Source organism: Colletotrichum gloeosporioides, assembly GCF_011800055.1.
Source record: "Colletotrichum gloeosporioides strain Lc1 chromosome Unknown consensus_11, whole genome shotgun sequence".
In the NCBI taxonomy this organism is placed as follows: Eukaryota; Fungi; Ascomycota; class Sordariomycetes; order Glomerellales; family Glomerellaceae; genus Colletotrichum; species Colletotrichum gloeosporioides.
In genome coordinates this window covers 565,124-588,062 of record NW_025544656.1, presented here as the reverse complement: position 1 = coordinate 588,062, position 22,939 = coordinate 565,124, and the positions used below count along the sequence as shown (strand labels likewise).

The following is a 22,939-nucleotide window of genomic DNA, read 5'->3' as shown; positions in this document are numbered from 1 at the left end:
TCAAAGCCGAAGCCTTGGAGTTCATCTGTGACAACAATGCCATGGAGCCCATCGCTCGGAAGCTGGCTGGCCATATCAGATGCCGAGTGGAGTATGTCTGCGGTGGAATGATCCATAGGAAGGGAGATTGTCGCGATCTGCCCGAGTCTCGAAGGGAAAACTTATGTGTTGGTGCACCACCGCATGTCGGTAGTATTACGACGGAAGAAGAGCAAATTGGCTACTAGGTCATGGCTTGTGAACTGAAGCCGAAGGATCTCTATCTCCTTTATCATGTCAAGCTCGCGTTTGAGGCGGGAGTGGAAGTTGGTAGTCAGAATGCTGAAGGCTAGGCCAGTGAGGGGGAGGTTTGGTTTTAATGTGCTACGATAGTCTTAGTGGTGCTGTATCCGCTATTTACTCACTTGGCTATTTCTGTCGTCGCAATTGAGGCTTTAATAATTTCTGGTGAGCTTTGATTTGATTGACCTATTTTCGCTTTCATCAAACTGATCTTTCACATTAACCATCGTCTAACTGATGCCACTGATGATGGTGGTGCAGATGGGAGACTTTCCTTTGGCCACTCAGACTCTGTGAAATTCTCCGGGCGATCGGGTGCAGCACCCAAGCCAGTTGTCCTTAAGATTCCATGGATAATCACAAAAGCAGCCTACGTCTAAAAGCCACACATGCACTTGTCATGCTACCACACGAAGAAATGAAGGAACCGACTAGAATAACCCGTCTGGAAGGGTTCTTTGAAAAACAGCTTCAACTGCAGACAAGGCAACTTGGTAGTATTTGTAGCGGCCCGTCCTCTCTGTCCGGCTGATGCGGTCGTTGTTCTCCCTCAACCATTTATTTTCCCCCAACATCCGAAATTGCCGGGCCACCAAAGCTGCAACGCAAGATGGCGAAAAGACGTCACCACAAGAAGCCCGGCAAAAAGCCTTCATCGGTTAAGAAGAGGACCAGGGCCGGCAAGCAGGGACAGACCAGAACCTTGAAGAAAGCTCAATTGCGACCAGTGAGCCGGTTTCTCCAGCTTCCCCAAGAGCTTCGAGATCATGTTTACGACTTAACTGGGTCCCTTCCCAGAGACAAGACGTTGGTGGCGAGTGGAAACATTACAATCACCGACCGCCCCGCAACCATCTACCGTCCACGTCTAAGCACCAACCGTTACTATCCGCTCACTACTCTGAGGCGTCCCTTGCTCCAGATCTGTCGACAAATACAATCGGAAGCACTGGACTACATCGGTCGACACAATCGGTTCGTCATTGATGCTCCGATGCTGTCGCACAAGCCCACCGTCTGGGGATCGTCATTCCTCCTTCCCATTCTGCGCTCGATTCGGCTTCTTCGACTGAATGTCAAAGACCTTGCATTAGGATACCGCGGATCCAGCCTTATTGAGAACTTCTCCAAGCATGCAGTCAATCTTCGGACCTTGGATATCGCCTCGTTTGGTCCTCTTGGTACCATTCCCAGAGACTTGGCACTCTCGAGGATCCTACAATTGGTTGAGGCAACTCCATCACTCGAAACGATCACCTTAGACGGTTCAAAAATGGGCATAGAAGGACTTGCAAGCGAGTTCGAGGCAGAACTTCGGCTTCGTACACGCCTTTACGTGGAGGATGTCGATGGAAGCAGCTTTTTGAGGAAGCAGTATGAGGACTTGCAGCCACGCGAGACACTGGGTTACATCTTCCTCAAGATGTGGGGGGGTCGATTCATTAAGACCTATAGTAGAGGAGATAATGCAGGAGGAGCGAGACTCAATTGGTACTACCGGGGACAAGATCGTGGCAGCGCTGCCCGGGATCCGAATCATTCGACGAGTAGCATGTGGGACATTCAGATTCCATCGAGTCCGCGGACCCTTGACAGACACGTTGAGGAAATGATTGGTCTGTTTTAGGATTCTGTCATGAGGAAAGTCCAGTATGTGAACGTTCTTTGGGAGTAGCCAGAAATGAGCATTTAGAGTACCGATGACCAATTTGTTCAACTTCCATTGCGGTCTTAAATCTCAAATTCTGTTCGAATCAAAAACTTCATTCAGTCAACACCATGCTTAGGTTGTCACGGAATAAGTATATTTCCAGTCTCTTTTGCTTTCGGCATCCAACATGGAGATTTGATTACATGTAGTCATACCTAACGTACACCACCCCAGATCAACTGAAGAAGTTTCTTTTCTTCGACTTGCTCGCATGCTTCCTTCCTGCTGTCGTGTTGGGTTGAGCTGCGGGTGAAGCGGGGATTGGAGCAGCGGCCGGCGGTGCCATAGCCGGAGCAGCTGGCGCAGCGGGAGCGGGAGCGCCAGCAGGTGCAGACGGGGGAGTCATCGCAGGTGGACCAGAAGGGCCCGGTGGCATCAACGGCAGCTGCAAAGGAGGAGCGCTCAACGACGCAATTCCCATTCCGATAGACCCGGCAGCTCCACCAAAAGCCATCATGGCCCCCGATAGACCCTCCGCGGGCAGTTTCGAAAGAACAACTTGGCCGAGAGCTCCCGAGAGCATGTTCTGATTCTTGAAAGACTGGATAAGTCCGGCTGTCGCTCCAGTCTGATCGAGCATCGTTCGCTGTAGCATCGTGGACATGACCATAATCTTCACACTCTTGGCCAGCGTCTCGGCCGTCTGCTGAAGGGCGATTCCATCGGTGATCGAAATCGGCTGGGTGGTGGAGATATCGGTGCGTGCTTGAGCCAGAGCATTTTCCACTCCCTGCATTGCCGGTCCGAGGGCTTGCGTGCTAACCGGATCACCCGATACACTCTGATATCTGTTAGTGTGTGTTCATGTTCGATGAATGGTCTTCGACACTTACCCGAACTGCAGCATCCAAGTTCGAAGCTGCTACGGAGATGAGTACGAACGAACTTTGGATGGTTCGAACGTCCTGTCCATTTTGAGCGACGACTAACCCCAACTTGAGCATGAAAATGCTCCATGCGAGAATAGAAACCCTCATCCTCACTGCGATCGCTAGCCAGAGCGAAGAAAAGCAGAATTAGACAGAGAAGACCGAAAAGCAAAATTAAAAAAGCGAACCAAAGATAATTATCTATTCAACTGCGAACCTTGCCCAACTCCCCAAATGTCAGGTTTGAGTTGAGGCTCATACAAGCTTATAATAAGAGCCCAGCAGATGCGACCCCATTTTTCCTCTGACCCGCATCCAAGTGACATTCTTGGAAGAGCTTGCTCCAGACGCCTCAGACCTTGGGACGCCGAAGCTTCCGTTGCCGTTGGCCATCGTGAGAGACAACAGATAAAGTCGGGGCCAAGATCTCTGATCCAACAACGCAAGGTAGTGGCATGCTCGGACCCGAATCCGACCTGGGGCCAATCCCATTGAGGGTGTTACGGAGCTCCGATGGGCGTCATAGATGAGATGAAACTGTTTCCCAAGGTGCCGTTCGCTTGGACACCTGCCACTTTTGGGAACTGACAGGAGACTTTTGTTAGTTTGCGGAGCCGGTCTGTGCCCTCACGGTATGGTTCCAGTGGGATGGATTCATACATACAAAAGAGGTTAGGTGCCAGTTCATGCATTCCCAGAGTCTTGGGTCGATCTCCTCGCATAGTGCATGTTTTTTCCGAACTTTTCGTTTGTATGCAAGAAATGGGGCATTGTGCCGTGGTCTAGATCTGCCAGATGATGTCAGCGCCGTGAATTTCCCAAGATCGGCAGTGTCCCGTCGTATCACGGGGAGATGTTCCGAAGAGATGACACGAGCCCGAGAGAGTGGCATCACTTGCAGCAATGTTCATGTGGCGGCGAAAACGTGGTGGCTGCATTTCTTTAAACTTTCTCTTCTCTTCTTAAGCCTCAACTGCCAAAGCTGTTCGGTCGTCAAAATGAAATGAGTTTACCTGATAGTCTTTCTGAAGTTGTCACATTAGCATATAGTTGAGTGACAATTCTGAGATGATTCGACTGCGTGGCCGTTCTCTTCGAGTCACAATACTCTATTTAGATTCAGTCAGAATTGCAAACCGCATTCCATATCACGGATCAATCCTTTAGCAGCATTGGTGGTTGACACATATGAGGTGCAAAGTGCGAACCCGACGCACGTGGGCTGGTGCACTTATCTTCGTGTTTGGTGTTGTATTACTTCCCATTTAGGACCCTGAAGCCCAATCTCCACTCTTTACGGATCTTCAAACATGTTAGGATCCCTCGACTAATGTAACAACATGGCCACTCGGTTATCCTAGTCATTTTTTCAGCCGCCTTGATGATTGGGATTCTTTCTGGCCATTCACGTGTTCTGCTGTGACCGGATGATTTCCTCTCGGAGAGTGTTTGCCTGTTTCTCCCTCTCTCCGAACCGGCCTAGATGCTTGCCAGGGTACCACACGCAGAAGACGGCGATGGCAACGACCATGGTGAGCCCTTCAAACACCCAGAACATCCATTCGTGGGTCATGGTGTAGCCCTCTGGGCCCTCGGCAAATTCTATCATCCGGTATATGCACCGAATCTGCGGTTCCGTTCAGAAACGGCTCGAAATGCGATGGTCAAAAGGCATCTTGTAATAGGGTCCACATACCAGAATAAGAAAACTTGAGATGTACACCGCTTTAAGAACGCCGAACCATCCAGCCGGAGCCTCGGGTACAGCCATCATGCGAGACAACTTGTGATAACGCAAAAGGATGCATATGTATGTTGAGAATACCAATACCTGAAGCGCGAGACCGGCAAGCAGAATCTTCATGGCAATGTCCCTGAGTGGGCCGACCCAGCTGTTGGCGCTCGCCATGGAAGATCCCGAAGACTGAACGCAGAAGCATATGATGTCGAATGTCACATATATTCGCGTTAGTAATCTTGCTGGGATATTGAAAATTCTGTGCCTCGAAGGAGGTAGTACCGCGCGGATCAGTTGGCCGATTAGGAGGTAATTGCCAGCGGCGACGAAAAGGGGGGCGAGGACGATCAGAGAAGTGCTTGTCGCGAACACACCCTGCATGGGAAACCTGTCAGTTTCAGTTCCCGTCATGAGATGCCACCGAGCCGCAAAGAGTTCTAAGGCCAACTCACAATATTTTGATGATCTTGCGTTGAATAGCATCTCATCGCATAGCCGACCATCTCTAGAGAGGCACCAATCGGGACACAAATAAAATACCATGACCGGTACTTGAATGCCGTGAGGTATGTGATCCAAACAAAGACGGCTGTGTACATAATCGCTCCCACAATAGCCAGCGGAAGCGACGGCTCATACAGCCATACGCTCCAGTCTTCCGCGGCGTCCGCCATGTTCAGAGAAGTTCCTGGGCCTTTCCAGAAACCTCGCTGAGTCCGAATAATATGTGAGGTATGATTGAACAACACGCGATAAAAGTGTAAAGGAAAGCCGAATTGTGCCTTAGAGAATTTACCAACAACAGTGCAAGAATTTTGTTAGGGCTTTAGTAGTCTAGAGTCATGCAGCTATCCATTTTCTTCAGTACCAGGGAGTACGCGTACTGGTCTTGGCTTTCGTTCTCTCACACGTGCGATCTTATGTTGCCAAGGCATCAGGCACTCCCAAAGTACAGCGCTCTGCGGCGCATACACACACTGGAGGCCAGCAATGTCAGTTCCATCAGTCCGTCGCTGAACTTAAATGATCGTCTATCTCTAGTGATTGTCCTTCAATTTCCTAGATCAACTCACTTTACTGAGTGAAGCCGGATCTTAACTCGCATCGTGAGCCCCTTAAGAGCTGGGCATGCGAATTACGCAGGCGATCATGGCCTGAATATCATGAGCAAAACTTCTTTCGAAATTCAAAGTGGCTAAATTCCTCACACAATATGGTCTTTTCCCCAGATTCAGAAGCACTTCATAGCGCCCGAGTTGCTAGATGACTATGCAATGGAGCGGCGCAGTGGTCATCGCTGCCAATTGGACGCCCAGACATTCGCAGCTGTGAGTGGATCTGCGATGCCCTGCTACGCCTCATCCTTGGCTATGGCCAGCTGCTTAAGCGAATGCGATGGGAACGAAATCTCGATTCCATCTTTGCACCTTGATGCCCTCAACACATAACCCTGGTCTCGTACCACCAATGAACCACGCGAACCATGCGTATTGCCCAGCCTTGGTTACGCCTCCAGCTGGTACAGAGGGCGACCTCCAAGTTGCCGCGCAATCTTGTCAGAGTCCACCGTATACGCTATCCTGCTCTCCTGTTGAAGCTTGAAGCGATGGAAATGTCCCCATGAAGGCATTTGACTCGTCCAGTGTGGCCAATCATATATCAACCTTGATATCTTCGACCGTGTGCCGGCTGACCTCAATCATCATGTGGAAACCAGCCACAGGATGAACTGCGCCACCAACAATGCGCAGACCAAGATCACCACTTCCAATAGCTCACCAGCCACACAAACCTCAAAGTCACCCTTTATGCTCAAGCCATCCATGGTACATGCAACACTTTTTATCGGAGATGTGCATGATTGTTGATTGTATATGTGTGCTCAATGATCATTTGATGAGATCCAACATTTCTTCTCTTCCTCATCGACCTCACCGAGAGCCTTTCAAAACAGAAGTCCACATATCACAGCACCAAATCCGCTGGACCTGCTTTTCGCGACATGACTTCCCTTTCTCTACCTGCAAATATCAACAAGGGTGAGGAAGCTCTGTTCGAAATCGCATGGACTATCAAGGTTCTCGTGGACAAGATTTCACGGTTGGAGGAAGAGGAAATCGCTGAACGAAAAGTCGACAGAGAACAAAGACCGGCGAAGAGGCCCAGCGATCTCGAATACGTTAGACAGACAGAGGAGAGGGCAGCCAAACGTGTCAAAGTATCCGACTACCAGGACCAGAGTGACGACGAAAATGCGTGGAGAGCTAGCCCAGAAACGATGGTTCTGGACAGTCCCATCAGTGGCAATTCCTCGGAGTACCTCATGGCCACTTGCCGACGCTGGCATACCGTATATCAAATGTCGAAGGGACGCGAAATTAGAGCGGTATATCCCACATCGATGGATCTAACAGCACCCATCGGATTATGCATATGTGGTGCTTCACTCGAGGCCAAGTTAGCGGCCCAACGCAAAACAAATCATCGCCTCACGGCTTGCATCCGGCAGGTAAGAATCAGCTCACGAATATTAGATGGTTAAGTAATTAACGACGTTCTAAGAAGCATAGTTCTTCCCTTTGGTAAGATACAGCACTCTTGACTCAGACTTCAGACTTCAAGAACGAAAGTTGTATCCCGAGCCTCCTTGCTACGATGTCATTTATCCGCCCCATCCCGTTGAAGACAAATCGGTTTCAGGTCGCTCTTCGATGAATGCATGCGATTATGCCACAGCACTATCGTGGGGGAGCCTTTTCCCTGACATGAGGGGTTGTTTGGCGACGAGCTCGTCGACGTTTGTCAACCCTTGTGTTGGGCTCGTCAACCCTTACGCTTATTTTCCTGCTTCAAAACGGGAGGGCCATCAGGCTTCTCAGCTCTTGTGACTAGCTAGTACACCCTGCGATCTCTCCTTACCACCAATCTTCTTGCTTTTCAGTCGATGATGAAAGAGTAATCTAACTCGCAATGTTGTCGTTTAGCCAAATTTTAGAGTCCGACGTTGGCATTGATTGATGAAGTGACTTGGCCCGATGCCCTAATTAGATCCGGTGTTTCACGTCTCCTGAGCCGGTTCGAGAAGTCAAGATGCGTGACTCGGCATGACAACCGGGCCATACATCTGCAGCCAAGAGAGACTTCTTTCAGAGATCAGTGGCCCCTCCCAGAGCACTCGAATCGTAGGCTATGTCGGATGTTCGCGATGAGACGCGTTGGGCATTTTGACCACAAGCCACTGCCCCTATGCCGTGCGTCATATCTGTCCCGCTCAGGCGGATCAGTGTTTGCTCACGACCAGCCGCATCCCCGAGACGGGGTACGACGCTGCACGAATCGCGCCGCACGCAATTTTCTTCTATCTCTAGTTATCACTTTCAAGTTCAACCCATTCTTACTTCGTGTTTGAGTCCGCCCTCTGTCTTCATTCCGCGCGTGAGCTCCTGCGGCTTGCTTCCATCCGCCCCACGCCCGGCAACGGACTGGCGCCGAGCGATCCTACTCCGCCGATGCCTCCGCGTCCCCACCCCGTTAGTAGTCGCCAACGGCCCCAAGGTCAACTAGACCACTCGGATCCGTCGCTACGCAGTCGCTCGATCGCTTTCAATGGGCGATGTCAAATATCACGGGCTCGTTCATAGATCCATCATCCATGCCTCCAGCCCGCCGCCTATCCCTCGACGCCGGCAAAGCCAGTCGCTCAAGAAATTAAGGTATCTGTGGCCTGCTGATTCCTGCCTGCCTTTCATGCATTCACACCTAGCTTTCAGCTCTTGCATTGCCTTGGTATTGATAAATCCTTACGCCGCAGCGCTGCGGTCTCCCTACACTCAAAGGCCCCTGTCGCAAGAGGGTTTGTCCCAATGAAAACGGCCGGCTTTTTGCCCATCCGTAAGCAGCATCGCACACCTGCCACCGTCTCCCAGACGACATTGAACGACTGAGCCCGACAGTCCTGTCCCGCGTTGCGCCCGCCAGGTCGGGCCCTGGGCTGGGTGCTGTTGCCCGCCAGAAGCCCGGAGTTGGGAGAGGCCACGAAGGTTGATTGCATGAACTGTCTGACAGGCGAATTTGCAGCTTCTGCATGAACTTATCCTTCTTCGGGGCCCATTCAGAGTCGAATCAGGCGATGTGATGGGCGCATCGACAGGCATGATGCAGTAAGATGGTGTTGAATGTGGAATGGTTCCAGGCTCTCACATGCACCCCTGCCCCAAAGAATACTGCCTACCTACTGCGTGCGGCTCGACCAGTCTGTGCTCTGTGTCGGGCAAAAGCTCGCATTTTGCGGGGTTCGATGCGGAAGTTCGAGACTTGGCTGAGGCTGGAAGACGGTAAGCTCAATAGTTTGACGCTGTGTTACTTTTGACTCGTCTGGTTGGTGGTTTAATTGCAGGTCTTTGCGTGAAGGGGGGCTTTCATTTGCCAAGCCAGTCGCGAAAGACAAGCCTGAATGCGGGAAATATGAGCTGTCATTGAATCCTACTGGATAAGACCGATGAGGTTGGAAATGAATTTTCGTCAGCTTGAGTCCAGGTGAAGTCCAGCCTCACGTCGTTTTCTTCGACTTTGATCGGTCTGCGATGGGTTAGGAAGTAGCTCCAATAAAACTTACTCGCCAACTCCAAGGTCACTACATGTACAAAAGCATTGATCACGCAAAGAACCTGAAAGAGTCAACATCATGGCCGGCTCAAACGCTAGCGTGCTCCTGGACACTGCCGCGCTGACGGAGCTGGTCGTCAACAACGGCGCAGGTACGAATATGACAGCAAACAGCCCTAAGGGAGGAGATGATGGCGGCAGCGCTTCAGTCTTGCGCAAGTTACTTGAGGATATGGCCATGTCTAGAGAAGGTGCCAGGGACGCAAAAGCCCTTCGTAAATGGATCCGCTCGAGGGCGGAAGAAGGCATCAGGGAGGATTTGAACATGACAGACAGCGAAGGAAGCACGCTACTCCATGTCGCGGCTCGTCAAGGACTTGCAGAAGCGGTGAAGAGACTTCTCGCCGCTGACGCAAAGTTATTAGACGCCCAAGACGATTTTGGGAACACCGCCCTTCTCCGAGCATGCTGGAGAGGGCACACGGACATTGTCGAAAATCTTCTCAAAAATGGAGCCAACGCCAAATTATTGGACGTCGACGACTGGTCACCTCTTTTTATGGCTGTCAAACGTGGATATCGACGGATGACTGAGCTTCTCTTGGCTGAACGCAAATGGGATCTCGACTTCAAGGAGAAGTTTAGCGCCATGACTCCGCTTCACGCCGCTGCGAGCAAAGGCTACAAGGAAATCGTGCGACTTCTCAGAGACAATGGTGCGAGACTTGACCTCCGTGATAAAACCGGGAGGACTCCACTGATGACAGCAACTATCCATCGACGCAAGGATACAATGGTTGAACTCCTTACAGGGCAGCATGATGAGGATCTACAACTGGAGACAGAAGATCTCAGGGGAAGGACTCCCCTCTTGATGGCAGCTCAAATCGGGTTTTGGGATGGCGTTCATATCTTGGTCGAATCAGGTGCTAAGTGTGACAAGCCTGAGATTTCCAAAACAGGCGAAACGGATCCATTCATAACTCGAAGTAAGTTTAAAGCATTCAAGATAGAGATATCTTTCACAATCTTTCTTCAACAGGGAATCCAAGGAGCCACTGACTTTCTTCGAACAGAAGAGGACACTGCCTTGCACATTGCCGTGTGGCGGAATGATTTTCAAATGGCAAGATTTCTTCTTGAACATGGCGCAAACATTAATGCCCGAGATCATGAAGGGTCGCCATCATTGCATATGGCAAGCGTACGAGGTAACGAAGCCATTCTCAAGTTGCTTCTGGACGATGAAAACTGCAACCACCTCAATTTTAGAGATCAATACGGTATGACGCCGCTGCATCTTGCTAGCTGTACCGATTGGTTTGACGACAACGAATACATTGAGGACGTAGAGCCCAACAGCCAGAATGTTGAGGCAATTGACAATACTGGGCTTGGTCCTGTGTTCAAAGCTGGGCAATACAATGAAGTGGTACACCATCTGTTGGCGCGAGAGGCGGATACGACAGTGTTGACGGAAGATGGTAAAACGGCAGTCGAGCTGGCATTTGACCGTGGTTATTATGATAGGGGGGAAGCAATTCTCAAAAGCTTCTCTCAAAGTAACGGTGGAACTCTCGAGACTCTCATGTGGGCAGCCGGCAAAACAGAAAGACACGAGATTGCCAAGTCACTCATAAAAAGACGACTCAAGGAAGCCGGCAAACTAGTTGTCGACAAGACCGAAGGTTGGACTTCAATTGAGTGGGCAGCTTACGCCAGAGAAACTCGGGCACTTTGGCTTCTAATTGCTAGCTCCCCGCAACGAAAGGAGACCAAAAGGATCCTCAAGTCAGCGAAAGCTATAGTTGAGGGATTCAAGACTCAAGGAGAAAAGTTGGCGACCAATCCCGATACTCAAGAGACTAACCAGGTAGATGACACAAAGAAGCACAACAAAGATGGCACGACACAGGAGATTCTAGACATCATTAACAACCCACCGACCGGTTTAATTTGCAGGGATATCTCAACGTATAACGCACCCAAGGATGAAGACAGGCTTCCTTCTTCAGACAGCTACCACGCAACGATTGTTCAGTTTTACAAGAGACAGGGGAAGTTCGACAGTATCATAAGGGCTCCGACAATCAAAGAAACCATTTACGGCCAGGGTCCAGCAGGGATCATGTACAAGGTGGTAGATAAGCTGAAGGGATTTGCGAAATCGCATTTGAGTGGATTGGAGGAAAGTGACATAGTTCAAGGTCCAATTTTTATGGACTCGAAACCAAAGTTCACGTGGATTCATCTACCTGCCACCAATGTAAGTGTCAAATATTGACCTTTCAGGTACTTAGCGAATGGTCTAACAGATTCTGTGTAGATGATATGGATGGACGTAAGTTTTCTCCAACTTCGAACTCGCATCAAGTGTTTACTAATGATTTCCTAGCATTTACTGCAGAGAATCATGAGAGACGAAAACCAGCCTGTATCTCATTTCAACCAAGCCAAGGCCTTTTTCAAAGACAGCTGGATTGAAGTGCCGGACAAAGTCTCTCCATCGAGGGTCATGAGGCCTCGTTTCCTCTCGCGCAATACTGAAGACGATGAAACTCAGAATGAGGACACAGACAAGATACCCGAGAGAGACTCGGATGATCATGGGGCTGGAGAACAGAGAGAAGGAAGTAAAGATGCAAAGAAAGCACATGGGTCAGACTCGAAAGGGTCAGATGATCTGAAGCGGATCGAGAGTGAGGATTACCGGGAGACAGCAGCACCCTCTGTGGCGGTAACAGCAATCTACGTGAGTAAGCGCCCCTTTTCAAATTTCTTGTCTCATTCTCACGCGTGTCAAAGATGCCATATCTGACATACTCCTTCCAATGCGACGATGAAATTGGTTACAATAATGAAGGGGAAAACGAAACCGAGTCGTCCCAAAACCGAACGCAAAGGGAGAAGAAGTTGTCCATAATTAAGGAATCAACACCAAGCAATCTCATGGCAGCAGTACAGCAAATCGACAAAGACCTTAAGTACGTGGAGGATCCCAAGGAAAAGAAAGAAGTCGAGTACACGAAGAAACTATTCAAAGCGCGGAAGACGTACCAAAAGTTGTTGGACGAATTCAAGGGGAAGACCATCCATGGATCTTCAACTCTGGACGAATCGTACTATCACTTTGGAGAAGATCCAGAGTCTGCCAAGGACAAGGTGAGACGTAACAAATCTCAAGTGGTTACTGACATCTGGCGAACGGAAGAGCTTGGTTCATACTGGCTCTTGGTTCGGGTGAACCAGCTATGGGTTTGGACGATTAACAACAGTATGTCATCCGCATAGCTTAAGGGAATGTGCTAAGTGTAGTCTCTCCAGGGTGGTTGATATCAGCATCTTCCCATCCAATTGACGATGGTGAAGACGAGCTTCTGAATGGTATACTAGACCGTCTTGAGAAGCAGGGAGAAGGTGGCGGAAGCGATTTGCAGCCTGGTTCCACTGCCGAAATGAGTCAACTAATTGTTGACTACTGCGTCGACTCCTACGAGAGGAAACCCAAAGGATACGATGACGAAAGACCAGAAGATTGCAAGTTGAAAGACTTCCCATCCATCCGTCAAACATTTTCGAAGTCCATCAACTCTATTGTTTGTCATAACCTTCTCTAGAATAGCACTGAGGCTAATATTTTATCAGGCAAGAGGCGAAACGAACATGTTTGAGAAGTTCAGTAATCTGACAAAGAAATTGAGGGAAAGGTCCCATGATAAGATTGGAGAGCACAACGAAGCTGTACAGATCATGAATGAGGAACTTACGGACGCCACTATCGAAGCAGAGGACCTTTCTAGCAGAGTCAAAGACATTTTAGACGAACTGAGCATCCTCGAGTCGACGGTTCAATATCAGCAAGATGTCCAGAGGGCAATGAAAAAACAGGACGCTCAGAAAGAAAGGAAGAAGCCGGATGCTCAGGGGGCGGTGAGAAGGCAGAATGTTCTTGAAACGGATCTTACCACAACTTACATTCTTAATGACATCAAGGGGCTGGGAAGTGTTGCGCAAAGGGTTCACGCAGCAGTGAGCATATCTTTTGGAGTCTACGGGTTCTATTTCTAACGCACGACTCATTTCAGGTCAACGCTACACTCTCGCTACAGCAAAGCGAAATTGCAAATCTACAGGCAAGGCTCTCGATTGAGCAGGCAAAACTCTCAATTCAGCATGCAGAACTTGCAACACGGCAAGGTAGAGTGCTTATGGTCTTTACTGTAGTAACCATCCTGTTTGTAAGTTATTTCGACCGCCCTACGCCTGTTCTCGCTCATCGTGGTTGATAAAATATAGCTACCAATGTCCTTCCTTACATCTCTCTTCGCTCTTGATGTCGAATCGTTTGAGAAAGCTCCAGCTTGGGCATTGATCGTTATATGTATGTCTTTCATGGATCTCTGAACCCCATACGTGCTAATTACCACCATTTGGTCTCAACAGCCACTGCACTTTTCATTCCCGCGGTTTTCTTTGCTTTCGCATGGGAACGAAGTCAACAGGTTCTGTCCAGACTTCTGGGGGCTCCCATAAAGGTTGCGATGGGATTTATTCGCTATCCACTCGAGTCTACTGAGGCCTCGAAGCGAACGCAACATGACGAGGGAGGATCCAAATTCGATCCGAGACTTTCTATGGCTCCTTCACAGCAAAGGAATGAACAACCCACCAGCAGCACTGGCCCTCCGCGGGCTACAGATTTATCAAGTGCTATGGTTGACAGTAATAGAGTGGACTTAGAGAAGGGGTTTCGCGACGGCAGTGACCGAGCCCATGGGCTAAACGGATCATAGCACCTACTATCAACGTATCTGCTTCAGCGTGCTAGCATGCGTTTGAAGGGAATTAGTCTGGACACATAAGACGATACGGATCAACACGGTTTGAGACTAGTTTATCCATTGTGAGTTCGGTCGATTGACTCGTCCGAAGTCGCATGCTACACATCATACGCATCTCATCGCTAGCAACACTTCAAACGTCGTCATCTAGATCGATCATAACATCGCACGAACTGAGGTGATATGCTGTAGTAAGCTCTGACGTTGGAAAGTATTTTCCCCATGATTTCTGGCGCATGAGACTTCCTGTAAGGCACTGGTGACAGCAGGAAGCAATCACAAAGATTAGAGGCGGATGTTCAACGATGAGACCTTTCCGCGGCTCACTTGCACGGCTGATTTTCCCGATGCACATCGTAATCTTTATGTACTTCTTATGGACACAATTTGCGTCATGCTACCATCCACGAGCTTTGACATGCCGAGACCATGAAAAGATCATGCCATGTGCTCACGCCACTTGTTGCATACCTACTCAACCCCATAATCCATAATGATGCCAAGCCACTAGGTAATGACGGGTTTTGATCGCTCGTAATACCTCGAGAAGTGACGCCTGAAGTGGTCTTCGCTTTGCCTTCTCGACACACCACTGCATGCCTATGGGTATGGAGCGCATGCGTAGGAGATACTGAGGTTGCTGTGAAAGCTGCCGCAAAAGGTCCATGTCTCAGACCTGAAGCTATAACGCCGGAACTTTGGCGGTGACCGCTCTGGATTCACCACATTCTTGGCACTTCTGTAGCTATCCTGAGTGAGTGGATGTTTGTAAATAATGTACCCAAACGCTGGCTCTCCAGCTCCGCTTTCTCGGCAGCGAAGTAAGGGTTAGTCAAATGACTAGATTTGGCATCAACCCTACCAGTGTGGGTGGTTGGATCGAATATTGCGGCCCAGTCTAGCTACAGTTGTGCCGCTCCTGTCAAAGCCCACATCCTACGATGTGGCTTGTCTACGCACGCCATGCTCCATGTGCACGCCAGTCAACGCCTGGAGAGCCTAATCAAGAGCTAGGCATAGCTACGTTTCACCGTTCCTCCAAGAATTATCCGGCAAAATAACAAATACTTCCATGTAAAGATAGGCATATTGGCCTTCCATCTGTGTCGCATATCGTGAAGTCGGCTGGAACATGTGCCGTTTTTTAGAGTCTAAGGGTATCTTGAGCAATATCACGTCTCTAAGTGATATTTGCCGTGGAATGATGCAACAAGAGTAAAGTGCTTACACCGGCCTGCTATCAACCCCCCGACTCCTCGCCCTCCTCAACCTCCAATCCTCCTCCTCATCCTCCAACAACCTCTGCCCAGGCAACCTCACAGCCCGATCCAACGCAACCGGCAACCCCCTATGCCGCCCCCTCAACATAACAAGACACAACACAAGCTTACTCCCCGCATGCCACCCGCCCGCAAAGCTCATCGCATCATTCGGCAACCCAACCGAGATGCCAACACACCCATACGCCGAGACAACCTCAAACACAACGTTAAACACCGAAAAGTGCACCGGGTCCTCCAGAAAGTGCGACGTCTCAATGATCACAATCAACAGCACCGCGAGCGTCAGCAGCCAGAGGTCGTGCGCCAGCTGGCCGCGGATCTGCTGGCTGACGAAGCTCGTCCGGGACTCGTACCCGTTGGGGCCGCTGGCAGGGCGTGCGGCGCCGACGCCGGCGAAGCTGAGGTTCTGGCGGAAGAAGTCGGCGATGATGCTACCCCCGGTGGTGTGGTGCTTCTCGGATGGTTGGAAGGGGTTGCGGTGCTGCTCCTCGTCGTCGGCGTAGATTCCGAGGGAGCGCTCTTCGTAGACGTTGGAGTGGCGCATGGTTATCACGACGGGGTAGACGGAGATGTACATCATGATGACGTACAGGACCTGGAGGCCGGGGTAGGCGGAGGAGATTGGGATGAGGTAGAAGCCGCCGGAGCGAACAGCTGACAGGTGTCAGTCTAGATACGGGCAAGCTTGAGATAGAGCCGACTTACCAAGTGCTTGGAACAAGCCATCCAAGACCCTCGCACCCACCGGAATGGCTTCGATGACGGGGTTGCCAATGTTCAGCACCTCGAAAGCAACCCAATCAATACCGTTGATCAACACGACCATGAAGAAGAGCCACCACGTCGGCCGTGAGGGGAACAGGTTGGTGTACACCCTCCTCGGATACTTCAAGATGAACTCCAGCGTACTCTTCAACTCCACACACGCCCCCTCTGCCGTCGTAAATCTCAGCACCTTCAAAGCCAACCAGAAAATCAACCTCAAAAACAGGGGATACGCCGTGTTACCCGCCAAGATAAGTAGGCCCATGGTAATAAGCACGAAATACGCCTGCTGGAACGGCACGACATTCGCATCGAGCAGCGACATGCCCGAGTTATTAAACGCCGAAATTGCGAAAAATATCCCCGCCCACCACGGATTCGCACCGTTCGACGTCGCCGTCGTCGGCATGTTATTCGCGATCCAAGCGCCCAGGGCCAAGGCTCCGAGGACCTGCCAGAGGACGGAGTACAGCGGTACGACCACCGCAAGCAGGCGAAGGGCGCGGTACTCGTGCCCGCCGAGGCGGGATCGCTCGGCGGCGGTGAGGGAGTGGAACTGCGCGTTGCGGCCTTCCTTCGACGCGCTCAGGATGGAGAGCCAGGGACGCGTGGGCTTCGTCTTGCTCGAGACAGAAGCCGTCGAGCGGCGGGTGACGTTCTCAGATTCCCAGGTGACATGGTTCTCCACAGCCCGAACACGCGTCGATACCCCTTCACCCACAACACCAGCACCGCTCGCCTCCGCCGCCTTCTTCCCCGGCCCATGAGCGATGGGCAAACAGCCCTCGCCCTCCCTCATCTGGTCCCTCTCCCTTTCAGCCTCAACAATCTCGCGGAACCGCTTCTCAAAGACGTGCTTGCGCGCGAGCACGGTCCAGATCGACACCCAGATCGTGCTGCCGACGACGATGAGCAGCCACAGCATAACCTGCTGCCAGACGGTCATCTGGCTGAGGTTGACCGTGTTCAGCCCGGCCTCCGTGATGGCGGAGACGACGAGGAACAGCGCGTCGACATAGCTGATGCTCCCGCGCGGGTTCGAGGAGGCGTAGAAGACGGCCGAGGCGAGGAGGGACGTGCCGATGAAGTAGGCGTAGTGCAGCGTGATGAAGTTCAGCGGCGGGAGGAATGAGCGGATGCCGCTGCTCGGCGAGCTTCGAGGTGTCGGCGCATCGTGGGCGTCGTCTGAGATGCCGTTCTCGTCGCCATGCGGGTGTCGCGACGGATTCGTCATGGTGAGAGTGAGAGTGAGAGTGAGACCCTGGTCCAGCCCTACGTCCGCCCAGCCGGCAATTTTAGACTTTTGACGCCGCCAAGCGCGCTGCGATCTAGCCAAGCAACAAGATCTCGCAGATCTGCGCGTCACGTTCTCTCGTTCCTGGCGTCCTGCTGCCGCAAAAAGAAAAGACCAAATAACCGCTGTCCGCAATCCAAATAGGTCACAGGTGCATCCCTCCTTTGCTTTTGTTTTTCTCCCGTGTTTCCTTCCCACATAACGCTTTAACCTCACAAATTGTCGGTGAGAGACAAAGCCTTCGCAGGGGTCGTCAGGGTGCCACAATAGACCCCTCCCGAGTCATTCGTCCAAACAAATTACACGTGCGGGAGCAGCGCGCTAAGAAGGGGACGCCGGCTGCTGAAAGCCGGGTCTCTTTCATCTCGCTTGGCGGGCGCCCCGCTGAAAGTTTGTTTGTTGTCTTCACCGATGGCGGGTGGGTGTTGACCGAGCCTCACCGACGACCGACTTCAGTCCTGTCGTTGATGTTGGATGATGGATGTACTTGCGCATCTCAAATACTGACAACTTCGATTGATGGTATCTCTTATCCCCGATTGCAGACTTCAACTGCGCCGTTTATCCGGAAACCCCCCGGTTGCGAAGCTCTGAAGCCGACTTGAAACAGGTCAACCCCTGAGCCGAAGAAGCGAACCGCGACGACTCCCAATCAGTCATCCTCACGATCAAGCAATGAATTCATTTAAATCACTTCACAGTCACAGTCAATAAGACTCGGAAGATTCCGGGGCAAACCAATTGATTCAAACACCCTACTCACGAACACCCAGCTGCCGTCGCCAAAAGACACCCAAAGCCCAGCCCAAAAAAGGATGAACCAAGCTCCTTCGTCCTAGCCTTTTTCTCGTCTCGCCAGATCAGATAGCTAATGATACAAAATCCATGCCATGCTCCAGGAGTCATTCATAAAACACCATGGGAATAATAGAAACAATAGGAAAACAAAACCACCACCCCTTCAGACGCGAACCCTCAAAGATTCCATCTTTTGTGATAACATCATAAGACACATCAAGCTGGCGCTTAGAAGCCGAGGAGGCCGTTGAAGGTGGTCGCAACAGCCTCGCTCTTGTCGCCAGAGGCAAGAACCTGCGCCTTGGCGTCGAGGCACTGCTGGTGGGCGGCGTCGTTGGCCTCGCAGACGTTGATGAGCTGGTCGCAGATTCGGTTGGTGATGATGTTGGGGTTGAGGGCGTCCTGCTGGCCCTGGGCGACGAGGGGGTCGGTGGGCAGGAAGGTGCCCTCGTCGGCCTTGCGGCCGGCACGGCCGAGCTGGAAGTCCATGGTGGGCGTGCACTTGCCAAAGTCCGCGGCGCCGGTGGCGGCTCCTCCGGTGTTGGCGTTGCCGTTGTTGCCGTTGTTGCCAGTGTTGCCGGTGTTGGCGTTGTTGTTGTTGTTTCCAGTGTTGGCGTTGTTGTTGCCGGCGTTCGCGGTGTTGTTGCTGGCGTTGCCGGTGTTGGCGGTGTTTCCAGTGTTGGCGGAGTTGTCAGCGTTGCCTGTGTTTCCGCAGTCAACGTTGTCGTTGGTGTTGCCAGTGTTCGCGTTGTTGTTTCCAGTGTTGGCGTTGTTGTTACCAGTGTTGGCATTGTTGTTGTTCTGGTTGTTGTTGTTGTTGTTGTTGGCATTGCCGTTGTTGGCGTTGTTGTTGCCAGCACCGGCATTACCACCAGCAGCGCCCGCAGTCGTAAAGTTCGAGAAGCCCTGCGCCTTCATGACATCGGCCACAGACAGACCCGCAGCGTCAAACGGCGTGGTCTTGGAAGTAGCCGAGTTGGCGTTCTCGGTGTCGGAGCCCGTAACAGCGGGATCGACGAGGGGCACGATGCCGCGGAGCGCCTCGGTGGCAGGCAGCGAGGCGTCGCCGCAGATGTTGGGCACGCTGACGACGAAGGGGTTGAAGTTCTGCTCGGCGGCGACGAGGCCCTTGGCGGCGTCGAGGACCTCGGCGCTGTCGCCGAGCTGCGTGACGATCTTGTCGGCGAGGGTGAGCTTGTCGCAGGGGTTGGCGGCGGCGAGGAGCACGCCGGGGATGCCGCCGGCGAGGGTGGCGGCCTCGCCCGGGTTGCCGACGTTCTGGAGGGAGGAGACGGCGGAGACGGGGGTCTGTTCCTGGCCGAAGCGGGCCTCGGCGACCGCCAGGAGGGCGGAGATGAGGAGGGTCTTGCTGGAGTAAGACATTTTTGAGTGTTTTGTTTGTGTTGGTTTTGGGTGTTTTTTAACAACGGAAGACCGGATGATGGAAAGAATCGAAGATAGCTTTAGAAGTTACTTTTTAGTGAAGAAAGATTGGAAAGGACCGGCTAGCGGTTTGTAGTTGGATTGTCAGACAAGAAAGAGTGTCGAGAACGTAAAAAAAGTTCACAGAACTGAAAGATTGGAAGAGGAGAGTAGGGCGAATGCTTGGTTTGCAGGATGAGGAGGGAAAGAAGAAACGACTGACAGACGGGATGGGCAGATGGGATTATATAGATGGTGAGGTGTGGACGATGTCAGACGAGATTGTTTCCCGTGATGGTTCCATGGACCACAGACTGAACCGCAGGCGCCATGGGGCTGGGACTGGGGGCTTCGAGAAGGGGTGTCGCAGACGAGACGTCGAGGAGGTCTGCGACGATGACACTCCTTGACGGGCAACCCCCTCGTCAACGATCCATCCCATGGGATGAGATGCTCCAGTCCACCGAGTCGCATGCGCTGGGCCCATCCAGTAAACGCGCATGGGATGATGTGAACATGGGTGGTCAGAGTCTGTCCATGGGTTGGGAGCCATGCCTCGCGGAAGAGCCCCAAGCACGGCGAAGAGAGAGGAAGCCAACCCAGACGGCGATCATACTGCAGCATTGGACGGACGACATGGTGCGGCGGCATGAACGTCACGGACCAGCAGCAGCAGGCGCGGCGGCTCATGGCCAGGCGCGGGTTCAGGTCGCGACATGCCCAAAGTGTCCGTCCCAACTGGCCTCACACGCAGAGTTTGTCTCATGTCGGCTGGACTCGAGGATTGGCCCAGGGACCAAGGGGGTTCGGATGGGTGGCGGTGGTGGCCGTCCCATTTCTTCTCAGATTCTGCGCAGGCTTCTGCAGAACCTTCGTGCAGCGAGTGCGTGGTGATCGGGAGTCGAGCCGAAAAGAGGCATGGAGGAGCCTTGCAGCTTGCCTCCTACCTACTACTCATGCTTGCTTCATGATGCGCCTAGCCCAGGCCAGGGTGGAGGCCGAGCAGCCGAGAGCTGCGATAGAGACCATGTCTGTCTGCCTAGTCTCCATCTAGTCAGTCTGCCAATAGCCTCTCAGCCAACCCCGGGATGCGAGATGACGAAAGAGGGAGACGAGATGAGTTGAGGATATGGAAGAGCGAGAACCCGACAACACGGGCGGGATGCGTGGTGCAAGACGGCAGAGAGCTGGAGGCGAAGGGGGCGCATTTGCGGTGCAGCAGCGTCCCAGGCCGCCGCGAAGGGCATAGCGCGGCCCCCGCCTGTTGGCCGCCCGTCCCCCTCAGTGCAACGGCCCCCCGCCAATGCACAGTGAGCTGCCCGCTTACACGAGGGGACAGCTCCAGCACTCTAAAACTCCCCCGGCACGCTCTAAAACACCATCGCGGTGGAAATATCCACAAGCAGACGGATGAATCCAGCTCGACGGGGCCATCCACTTGGGGAGGGCATGAAGCGGACGAGGCGGCCTGCGGCAGTTTCTTGCGGTGAAAGGGGGCCAGAGGAGCGAGTGCGGGATGGTGCTGCGACTGTTCAGAGACTGCGAGCGTGTCTGGTGCAAAGATTGTGAAGCCGTCTGGTGGTGATGTGAGCTGATGCATGTTCATCTGGGAGGATGCCATCTGATGCTTTACAGCTGTCACCGCGATAGACTCTCGACACCACGAGAACATCAACCCAACGTCAAAGCGGAAGAGCCCAAGTCACAACAAGACAACTGCGAGTCGTGCCATTAAGCTCATCAGCAAAATGATCCCGTGGGAACGGCGCGACCGGGTGAAGGTGAGGCTGAGATAACCTGCGCCGTTAGCGCCCGGTGTCACGCATGTCCGGGTGCTGAATTGATTAAATTAATCTATCGCCAATGCTTGTTCAGTGGGTGTCGCGGCACCGCAGCGGCCCAGAACCAGCTGGTCGCCGCCCCCGGTGCACCACCCCCTTCCCTTCGTTCTTCACTTTTTTAATCTATCGTCCCTGAGATCTGGGTGGCGGCTGTCTTTTCCCCAGATGATCCAGCAGTTAATTAGATTGGTTGAAGCTTGTTTTTGTCTGCCATTCATTTAGACATCTCCGCGGGTTGTGTGACTGACACCCGTTGAAGAAACATTCCGTTTAGAGATCACCAACAGAACTCTGATTCCGATGACTAAACCGCCTCGTAAATCTGGACAATCATCTCGTTTGTGCCTGCCCGCAAACTCTGTCCTCCTTGCCGTCGATCCAGATTGACTTTGGCGCGGTCGGCTGCCATCTGGCTCTTGCATCGTTAACAGTTGCTCTATTGCCCGGGCCTCTCCTCTCTCTCACTCTGCCTCTGGCGTCTCACTTCCTCCCCTTCGCCCCCGTGTCCTTGCTCCTTCACAGCCAGCACGACGCTTGGGGCAAAAGATCTTCCTGCGAGGGTGACATTCTGTTGAATACGACTCAGCTCAGGGGGGATGTAGGTGACCCCATGAACCGGAATGACTTCGCTTCGGAACCGAACCGCGCCAACTTCATCTCGCCCAACAATCCTCCCATTCACTCGCGCCCGGCACCAGACGTGCCGTGCCCTGTCATCAATCTCCCACTCACCTTAACCCAAAAGCTACCGAAAAGAGGCAATTGATGGTTGCGCGAACTGCAACTGCAACGCCAACAAAGTCCAAGGGCCCCAGCCACCCCTGTCAGCAAGATCGCATTGCGGTCAAACAGCCTCATCAGGGGGTCCAGGCTCCCTGAGACGCCTCCTCAAACCGACCGGGTCGCAACCCGCACCAAATGGCAAACCGCCCACTCACAGGCTTCCCTTCGGCAGAAGCCTTCCCAATCTGGAAAGATAGACGGCCCCGGGCGTTGTTTGACCGACATCTCTTCCCGTCCATCTCATACACAGGAGTCCATTCCGTCTGGGAGCATGTTTTTTTCTGACATCATCCCTGACTTGCGCGCGTATCCGTCAGCGAGGAATTTTGTTGTTATCATTTTGTGAGCGTCGGTCGACAGGCCCGCAATCCGCAAGCAGGGCGAAAGGCACTTTCCAGCTTTCGCGATTGCCAAGAGGTTGTGTTTGATCTGTGCGTTGGTGTACCTGAATTCTTCCCAAATTCACTCTTTTTGGGCACTTTTCTAAACTGCCGCTTCCTCTCACGACGACTCCTGTCAGGTGGAATGAGAGGCAAACCGTCTTGGCAGGGTGAGAACCGCGGCGGCAGGTCAGAAATAGTGTCTCCTCAACTCGTCAGCATGTATTTCAAGTCCTTCAAGCCTCGCTTTCGCTTTCTTGGCCACGGATCGCTCCTCATATCAGAGAGTGTTCCACTCGCCAGCAGGAACGCAAACTCCAAACTCCC

At 52.3% G+C, this 22,939-nt stretch overlaps 6 protein-coding genes across 6 annotated transcripts; 2 read left to right on the top strand and 4 right to left on the bottom strand.

The window, feature by feature from the left end:
* Positions 1 to 2,168: 2,168 nt before the first annotated feature.
* GCG54_00013846 (uncharacterized protein) lies at positions 2,169 to 2,937 on the bottom strand (the record flags this gene model as incomplete). Its single annotated transcript, XM_045413692.1, has 2 exons — positions 2,169 to 2,774; positions 2,827 to 2,937. 2 exons carry the CDS (start codon positions 2,935 to 2,937, stop codon positions 2,169 to 2,171), a joined length of 717 nt encoding a protein of 238 aa, XP_045269763.1.
* A 1,330-nt stretch (positions 2,938 to 4,267) lies between these two features.
* GCG54_00013845 (Protein RTM1) lies at positions 4,268 to 5,274 on the bottom strand (the record flags this gene model as incomplete). The annotated part of the gene is made up of 3 exons (XM_045413691.1): positions 4,268 to 4,489; positions 4,559 to 4,975; positions 5,053 to 5,274. The coding sequence occupies 3 exons, from the start codon at positions 5,272 to 5,274 to the stop codon at positions 4,268 to 4,270; spliced, it is 861 nt and encodes a 286-aa protein (XP_045269762.1).
* Positions 5,275 to 6,602: 1,328 nt separating this feature from the next.
* Positions 6,603 to 7,142, top strand: GCG54_00013844 (uncharacterized protein; the record flags this gene model as incomplete). Its single annotated transcript, XM_045413690.1, has 1 exon — positions 6,603 to 7,142. One exon carries the CDS (start codon positions 6,603 to 6,605, stop codon positions 7,140 to 7,142), a length of 540 nt encoding a protein of 179 aa, XP_045269761.1.
* Positions 7,143 to 9,284: 2,142 nt separating this feature from the next.
* GCG54_00013843 (Protein fem-1-like A-B) lies at positions 9,285 to 13,491 on the top strand (the record flags this gene model as incomplete). Its single annotated transcript, XM_045413689.1, has 6 exons — positions 9,285 to 11,471; positions 11,601 to 11,957; positions 12,011 to 12,479; positions 12,530 to 12,801; positions 12,851 to 13,234; positions 13,291 to 13,491. The coding sequence occupies 6 exons, from the start codon at positions 9,285 to 9,287 to the stop codon at positions 13,489 to 13,491; spliced, it is 3,870 nt and encodes a 1,289-aa protein (XP_045269760.1).
* A 1,779-nt stretch (positions 13,492 to 15,270) lies between these two features.
* GCG54_00013842 (Low-affinity potassium transport protein) lies at positions 15,271 to 17,328 on the bottom strand (the record flags this gene model as incomplete). The annotated part of the gene is made up of 2 exons (XM_045413688.1): positions 15,271 to 15,983; positions 16,035 to 17,328. The coding sequence occupies 2 exons, from the start codon at positions 17,326 to 17,328 to the stop codon at positions 15,271 to 15,273; spliced, it is 2,007 nt and encodes a 668-aa protein (XP_045269759.1).
* Positions 17,329 to 18,414: 1,086 nt separating this feature from the next.
* Positions 18,415 to 19,569, bottom strand: GCG54_00013841 (uncharacterized protein; the record flags this gene model as incomplete). The annotated part of the gene is made up of 1 exon (XM_045413687.1): positions 18,415 to 19,569. One exon carries the CDS (start codon positions 19,567 to 19,569, stop codon positions 18,415 to 18,417), a length of 1,155 nt encoding a protein of 384 aa, XP_045269758.1.
* Between the last annotated feature and the right edge of the window lie 3,370 nt (positions 19,570 to 22,939).